This window comes from Anastrepha obliqua, chromosome 1 (assembly GCF_027943255.1).
Source record: "Anastrepha obliqua isolate idAnaObli1 chromosome 1, idAnaObli1_1.0, whole genome shotgun sequence".
NCBI lineage: Eukaryota > Metazoa > Arthropoda > Insecta > Diptera > Tephritidae > Anastrepha > Anastrepha obliqua.
The window spans coordinates 19,315,815-19,324,616 of NC_072892.1; the positions used below are offsets into that span (position 1 = coordinate 19,315,815).

Below are 8,802 nucleotides of genomic sequence, written 5' to 3' on the forward strand. Positions count from 1 at the left end.
CAACTGTAACCGGTCTTTTCTTTTTCTAAAATAATAAGAAACCACTGTGGAATTTTAGTACTCATCGGCACTTTATTAGTCATTCGGTTTTTTCTGATTTGCCTTTTCTCTGCTACGACACGTGAAAGACTTTTGGTTTTGAATCAAAATCGTAAACACTTCAGAATACAGGTTTTTGTTATTGTTTCTTGACAAGACTTAGAACGCAAAAATAATATAGGAGTTGTTTCTATTATTATTATTATTCTTTTCTCATTCTTGTCTAAATGTACGTTAGTAGAAATTTCCAATAATCGGGGATTTTTCTCGTTGCCATTGCCAAAAATGCTGTGGTGGTATAAAAGATGACACTGTTGCTGTTGAGCTTCAGTCGAATATTTTATTGACAGTGATTTAGAGCGCGAAAGTAAAGCAAAAATGCGCTTGTACGAAATTTTGGCATTGGTTATCGTTGTGCTATTAGCGGTCACATGGAGGAGCACAGCTGCGGATCAGGATGGTGAATTGGTGCGGACAAAACGGCAATTTGGTTTCGGGCCTGGATTTGGTGGACCTGGTTTTGGTGGACCTGGGTTTGGTGGACCTGGTTTTGGTGGACCTGGTTTTGGTGGTCCTGGATTTGGTTTTGGCGGGCCCGGTTTTGGAGGAGGATTCGGAGGACCAGGTTTTGGCGGCCGAGGATTTGGTAGGCGTGGATTCGGTAGGCGTGGATTCGGTGGACGAGGTTTTGGCGGTCCTTTCGGTTAATTTGGCTATGTAGAGGAGTATTTGTTAAATGTGTTCAAATGGCTTTAAAATGTTTTTTACTGTTGTACAATACAGTTTTAATAAAAAAACGTACCTGAAAATACTTTGATTAGTGCACGGAAAATCTCAGCAATCGGTTTTCATTTCTTCTACTCTACCTACTTTTCAGTCTGCTTTGTGCCCCATCCCATCCCATGTGACGCGTCATTCTCATCCAGAAATAACAAATTGTCAACGCACAGTACACAAATCGACACTTAAGCCTCACATACACCCACACCCACACGCCCGTCCATTAGTTGGGGCAAAACATTTGTAGATATTTGTGTAACAACTTGAGTCAACATTTGTCATTCCGTGTGGCAACATTCTTGAGCATCTGCTGGCTGCTTTCTGTGTCTTGTAGCTACGCGCTGGAGAGGCTGCCTGTGCCCGGGAGCTCACACCCCATTTACATGCAAGCGTCGAACTGGTGCGAGCGACTGACTACTAGCAGCAGCCTCATCTTGCGCAAATCTTTGCGAACGGGAAATTTGCATTTAAACTCAATAAATCCACTTTGCATACGCCAACAGCAGTAGAGCAGCGCAAACGAGGAGTTGGGCCGTAGTGGTGAATATCTTCCATTCGTATAAGAATTTGAAGAAAGTACTTGCATGCGGGTATTAACAATGCGTAGAGCCATTAAATTTAGCTTTGCCACTGATTTGAACCAAAGTCGTGGCACGCTTAGCGCGACGCGTACATACATACACATAAGTATGTAAGTGGTCTCGTGCGCAGCTGTAGGTGTGGGTGGAGGTGTGTGACATGTGACATCTCCAATCAGTGCGCTAAGGCAGTCGACAAACATTCACTCACGCATGCATACATAAAAATGCACCTCTTCTCTTCCCCAAATGTTTGCTTTATTGTTGTTGCCATTGTAAAACTATCAACTGACAATGCGTATTTGCTTGGTAACCGGCTCCAAATGTGTTTGCCATGAAGTCCGTGCACCATACGATTGCGTGTGTCAGAGTGTGCAGAAAGTGCTCAAAGCGTTAAGGAGCAGTCGCTTGATTTACGATTGCATTTACAGTGTGAGGCAACAATCTTTTGTAGCCCGGTGTTTGCTAGTTTGTGCATTATGCTCTCGTCCTTGTTATTACTTTCTCTATCAGTTTTCGATTAACGGTAGATTTGTTCGAGCAACGGGATTTCTAAACAACTCTGCCAATCCACTCACGAAGAGAAAAAAGAAACCGAAGAAAGTTTCCAAGATTTATCTAATTTGTGTACTATTTTTTTGTCTGAATATTTTATCACATCCCTCCCTTGCTTTCAGTTTTGTGTACGGGCAAAAAGTAATGATTTCTTCCAATTATTTTTTAAGCAAACCTAGATTATTTTAGTGATGGACCTCTCTTGGGAAGCATCCAATGTTTTTAACGTGAGTACCAACCGACGACGGTCCGACACTACGGTGCTCAAAAGCACAACGGATTAAATCAATGCATTTATCAGCGCCCCAAAAACGCAAAAAGCATTTAACGGTACCAATTGGCAGTGCGGAATGGACACACTAATCACCTTGGCGGGTTTCGAGGCCTATCTAAACCACTGGGTCCGGCACCCTGTTGCAATGAAACTCCACATCGAGCCAAAAAAGCTCTACCCGCATTTGGGTGTTAAACCACAACCACTACGATATTCCCCCAAGGGCCTAGCTCAAGAACAGGTCGGAGCAAGCTCCGAGGGTCTCTGTTCCCGGTGGCACCGGGAGTCTGCGGTCAGACTTCGTAGCCAAGACTACTACCAGTTGAGCTTCCATACAGCTCTGGACTGATGGCCTTACCTCAAATCTCACAGCAGCATACACAAACTAAAACTAATCAACTGAACGCCTAAAAATTGCTTCGCCGTCTAAAAACCCTCACGCGCATATTGACCTAACAGTTCGACATTCCGACGGCTGGCAATAACATCACTCATATCATGCCGTCCATCAGTCCAACTAATCCCCACACCCACAAGACTCCTAATGTCTGAGTACATCGCACATTCACAGAGAACATGCACCTAGTCCTCTCTTGTCGACCCACAAGCACATTCCTCACTTACAGACAGCCGCCTCTCATGCAAGAACGCATTAAGCGGCCCATGTCGTGTAAGGAGGATCTCTCTTGGGAAGGTAAGAGTTAATAATTTTAGGAGTTACTTAATTTTACAGCAACAACATCTCTGATGATGTTAACTGTCTAAACAAATGGCAGACCGCCAACACTCTTTGAGTTAGAGAATCACAGGTTTATTTTACGAAGTAGATAAACTTTACAACCTATACTACAACTTTTTTGTAATTTCTTATTTGGAATTCAATTGCAATTCATTTAATTTATCACTTAGAAGAAGAAGCTCAAGGGTTTGTTCACGAAACTCAGAAAGCGGGCTGGATGAGTACACCCAATTTCGAAAGGAAAACAACCAAAGAAATTAAGCAGCTCATTGCGGCTGCTGTATCCGGATGGGTTGGTGCGTGACTACCATTCGGAATTCACAGAGAGAATGTAGGTTCGAATCTCAGTGAAACACCAAAATTAAGAAAAACTTTTTCCTTATAGCGGTCGCCCTTCGGCAGGCATTGGCAATCCTTCGAGTGTATTTCTGCCATGAAAAATCTGCTCATAAAAATAACTACCGTTCGGAGTCGGCTAGAAACTGTAGGTCCCTCCATTTGTGGAACAACATCAAGACGCACACCACAAATAGGAGGAGGAGCTCGGCCAAACACCTAACAGAAGTGTACGCGCCAATTGTATATATATATATATATATATATATATTGCAAACAGAACAGAATTACGCCGAAAATGGCAACAAAGTAGTTACCTTTGTGACAAAATCAGACTTAATCATTCTCTGTACGAGAGATTAACCATAAACTCTCTCGTACCCCACTGAACAGTCTTCAAAATACCTACTTCATCAGTGGAAGTGGACACATAGGGAGGCATTAGACCCGAAGGATTCCTATTATTCTGCGAATCTCGCCTATGAGCCTCTTTTTGCATGACTACCATTAGAAAATGCCTAGGTTCGAAACTCCGTGCATAAAACACAAAAATTTTTTTTCTAATAGTGCTCGCGCTTCGGCAGGAAATTGCAAGCTTCCGAGTGTATTTCTACCATGAAAAACCCCTTCTTAAGAAACCATTTGCCATTCGGAGTCGGTTTAAAACTGCAGGCTCCTTCCTTTGGTCAAGACACACGCCACAAATATAAGTAGGAGCTTGGCCAAGCACCCAAAATAAAGGTGTAAGCGCCAGTTATATGTAGGGTGGGCCATGTAAAATTTGCTTTTTGAATCGGCTATAAAAAAAAAAAAAAACTAATCAATATTTGCTCAAACTTTTTTTTTTATTTTAAAGATTGAACATTGTTATTTATGAATGAAAAATAATATCGTTCAAATGACTGCCACGACAGGCTTTACAGTAGGCCATTCAATCAATCCAATTTTTAAGCACATTTTCGATTGTTTGCGCTCCAATTTTATGAATGGCAACTTCGATTTCGTGTTTTAAAGCATCAATCGTCTCTGGATGGTTCGCATAGCATTTGTCCTTAACGGCTCCCCACAAAAAATAGTCCAACGGGTTTAAATCACAGCTCCGAGGCGGCCAATTGATATCGGAATTTCGGCTGATTATTCGGTTTTCAAAAACGGTAGCCAAAAGTTCGAGTGTAACTTTGGCAGTGTGATAAGTTTCACCGTCCTGTTGAAACCAAACGTCGTCCATGTCAACCTCTTCAATTTTTGGAAACAACTCGTTGAGCATGTCACGGTAACGCTCGCCATTTACTGTAACCGCGGCTCCTCGCTCATTTTCGAAAAAAAAATGGTCCGATGATGCCACCAGACCAAAAACCGCACCAAACAGTGACTCGTTGTGGATGCATTTGCTTCCTTACAGTAACGTGTGGCTTTTCTGAGCCCCAAATCCGACAATTTTGCTTATTGACGTAGCCACCGATGTGAAAATGAGTTTCATAAGAAAAGAAGAAGAAGACTCACCACTTTGCAAATAGGTTTTCAATATTTCCCAATTTTGTTCAAACGTATATCGCCCCATTTCGTAAATGTCAAACCTTTAAGTAAATTATGAACACATTTGACATGTGTTTGTGTTACCATTCTCAAAAAAATAGGTGGTTCAAAAAGCAAACGCTATATGGCCCACCCTGTATTTGAATATCCCCTTTTTTATGTTTTAAATGCATTTGTTTTCTTCATATTCTATTCAGAGCTCATTTGCACACCACGAGCTTTATCATCCACCAAGTACACCTCCCTATGCTGCGGTGCGTCGATGTGAGTAGCTGAAAATAATTAATGCTTGACCTCAGGATGTAAAGCAGTATCATTTTACGACATCAGCACCAACTCATCCTCGCACCAAAATCACTGCATTCCTCAAATATGAAAACTTTGCCTTCGAAAGTTGCACGTAGCCTGTTCATCTTTGCATTCCATTCATATTCCGGCACAAAATTGTAAACGAATGAATGAATGAAAGAATGGGCGCATGAGTAGTGGCAGTCATATGCAAAAGTTGTGCTCGAACAAAAATTAATCAATGATTTACAAGAACAATACGTGCACAACGTGGCGGCCGAAGCCGGAATTGTCTTGGAAAGGCGCATTTGCCGCACAGAGAGATTGAACGAAGTTAAAGACACTACAAACGCCCCTCTATGTACATAAGTGAGCAGGCGGACCGTTCGGCGCATGCAAACTATGCCCAAAGGGTACGATAATTTCGTCCACAAGAAATCATAGCTGTGACCGGCCAGCATCTGCAGCCACTCGTGCTCAGAATTGTAACCGCTAACGAGGATGTTGGCATCGGCCGCTCGAACCAGACCGGGGTGTTTGCTGATCCTTGTCACAGCAAACGTCGACGACAGCGTGCCAGCCGCCTGGCTTCCTACCCAAAACGTACGTGTATTGTGCGAGAGCCAGTGTATCGCTGGCAAAACTTCTGCTGCAGTAGCCCTCAACTTCGGCGATCCGCGCTAGCTAACCAGCCAACAGCTACCATAAGCTCTACCATAGTGGTGGTAATGGTAACAACATAACGTACCTTCCAATGGCGGTTTTGTGGCAGGCAATAATAATTCAATTAGTTATTAAAAATTCCAAAGTGAAATTTCGTAGCAGAAGTTTGGTGCGATACTCATTGTGCACAATGCGCAGTGCAGTTAAATAAAAAAAATTGCCTCTGGCGGCCAATTCGCAGCTGGGTGAGCAAATATTTGAGCATTGCCAATTGGAGGTGGTGCCACGCGCGCACACGCCAATGACGGCTGGAAATAGGCGCTGCACTGCGGAACGCGTTGTGCAGTAGTAGTCCGAGGCATGCACTGATCGTTGTTGTATTTGCTTAGTAAATTCTCGCGCACTGAAAGGTAGATAATCCGTTTCAAGTGCCTTTCGACATAAATAAAATAAAGCAAAAATAAAAGGGGAAAAAATCTAAAGAAGTCTCGGTTCGGTGTGAACGAAGACTTCAATATCCTACAAATATTTATATATATACTTGTGAAGAAATAATCCGAGACATTTTCAAGTTTGGATTACAGATGTATTTATTTTATTTTATTGAAGCCACTGTCGCAAGATGATGTACCGTCTCCACGGAAGGCGATTAACGCAGCGCGGCGTTACTCTGGCGGCACGGACAGAGTTGGAGAGTTGGTTTTCAGAAAGGAACCACAAATATTGACTGTAGATCACGACTCTTGACATGTTGGCTGTAAGCATACAAATAAAGGGTGGTTAAGTTTCAAGGGCTGGTGTTGATTTTGAATAAAATACAATTTTTTTAAGAAATTATTGTCATTTCTCTTAATATATTGGTATGGCTCAATTACAAAGGGAACAAAAAGTTCGCCAAATGACCGCCGCGGCCTCGGCGGCACACCTCCATCCGATGGTTCACATTTTCGATGACGCTGAGGCATAATTGAGGTTCTATGCCGTTAATGTGCCGAATTATCTCATCCTTTAGCTCTTGAATTGTTGCTGGCTTATCGACGTACACCTTTTCTTTCAAATATCCCCGAAGAAAGAAGTCCAACGGTGTCGTTGACGTTTAGGTGTGGTTCACATTCAACGTCGGCCCGTGAAATTTAACCACCCTATATTACAAAGGGTAATATTAGTTTGGGAAAAAGAAATCTATTATTCTTGCGCAAACGGTTTAAAACTGTTTTATGGTCGATCTTTAGCTCTTGGGCGATGCTGCGACTACTAACATACCAGCCAGCTGTGATTATTTCTGTGATTTTATCGATGATTAACATCAAAAATGTCTTAACGGAATCGACGAGATCAAAACGCAGCTGTATTGCTGCCAATAAATTTGGTACCATCGCACAGTGCGGCCGATTCCCGAAAAGCTGGCCAAAACTCAAAAAATTAAGTAATTGATTCAAAATTTCTTACTCGGGGGTTGTCGGGGTCGCTGATTACGAATTTGATCTTAAAATTTTGAAAATCCACCCCCCTTCCACCCCTATTGGCCACGCCCTCACGTGAAATAGCGTATATTCTAGAACATAATCAAGATGCATGTAAATTTATATGTTTTCGGGGTCGCAAGGTCGCAAGTGGTAGCAGCTGAATCTTATTTTATTCAGTAACCATTACTTTTTTGAGTAACCTTTAATAGGTTTCAAAGCAGCATATGACGGCGTTGTATTACTATACAGTTTGAAAACTCAAATTTTATGAAAAAAATTGCAAAAAATGTATCTACGTATTGCTGCAGCTAAAAATTTTGTGTAGAGGTATTGATATGTACTAAAGATTTCTCGTATTTTACTAACCTTCCGAAGATGATTCCATTTGGTTTTGTTCAATTTACTCCATTACAAAATCTTTCAAATGTGTACAACTTTCACTATTCATCGACAGTAATACGATGCTCAAACGAAGGCCACGTTGCGACTGAAAATACAGAGGATACTTAGAGTACAGGGCGTTGCTATGAACGGTTTTCACTACTCAAGGCATTACTGTAGCCAACCCAAAGAAAAAAAAACTCTATCTAGAAACTTTTTTTTTCGACTTTTGGCCAGCTTTTTGGAAATCGGCCGCACTGTGCATCGAGATGAGTCCTTAAAGCATTTAGGAAGGCACGAAGCTGCAGTGTTAGGCTCAGAACTGCTGAGGAAGGTCATATTGTTTTCTGACTTATTTCACTGAATGCGTTATAAGAGCTAGAGCAACGATGAATCGAGAGCAAGACAGGAGTGCTGCAGTATTGGAGTCGCGTCGCTTCGGAAAAAAATTGTATATTAGGGTCCGCCATATAACTTTACGGAATTAAAAATGCGATAAAAAAAGCAACTACTCAATATTTTTCCAAACTGTTTTTTTTATTTTGAAGTACAATCTTTCCGATGATCAATGATGGAACACAACTTCATTCATATGGCTGCCTCGGCTAGCCATGCACAATCCCATACGATCGGTCCAATTTTTCAACACATTTTCTATTGTATGCGGCTGTATTTCAGCTATGACATCGCGTGCCACCAATATCCTCCTTTTCATAAAACTAATTTTCTGTTAAATCAGATGACAGCTAAGTGTTACCATTCTTCAAATAATACCTAGTTCAAATCCGTAACGACAGATGGCGGACCCTGTGAAGTCCAAAAAAAACAAGAATGAGCTCAAATGGAAACGACAGGAGCTTTGCTCTGATAACTCCGAGTTCATTTATTCGAAATAGTCCGCTCTGGTCTCGATGAACTGTTTTCCGCGATTTAAAAGCTTTTCGAAAGAGTGTTTCAGGTCATTGACCGGAATCCGGAATGTCCTTCAGGATGTCGGCATAAGCCTTTTGGATGGGCTCTACGGATGCAAAACGTTTTCCTTTCGTGGCCAAATGCAATTTTCCGAATAGGAAGAAGTCCCAGGGAGCCTTATCAGGTGAATACGGTGAGTGATTGATGGTTAAAACGCGATTTCTAGTCAAAAATTCAGTCACAAGAGTGGATCGA

At 41.9% G+C, this 8,802-nt stretch overlaps 1 protein-coding gene across 1 annotated transcript; it reads left to right on the forward strand.

The window, feature by feature from the left end:
• The first annotated feature begins 417 nt into the window (after positions 1-417).
• LOC129241542 (keratin, type II cytoskeletal 1-like) lies at positions 418-747 on the forward strand. Its single transcript, XM_054877974.1, has one exon. It carries the CDS (start codon positions 418-420, stop codon positions 745-747), a length of 330 nt encoding a protein of 109 aa, XP_054733949.1.
• The last annotated feature ends 8,055 nt before the right edge of the window (positions 748-8,802 follow it).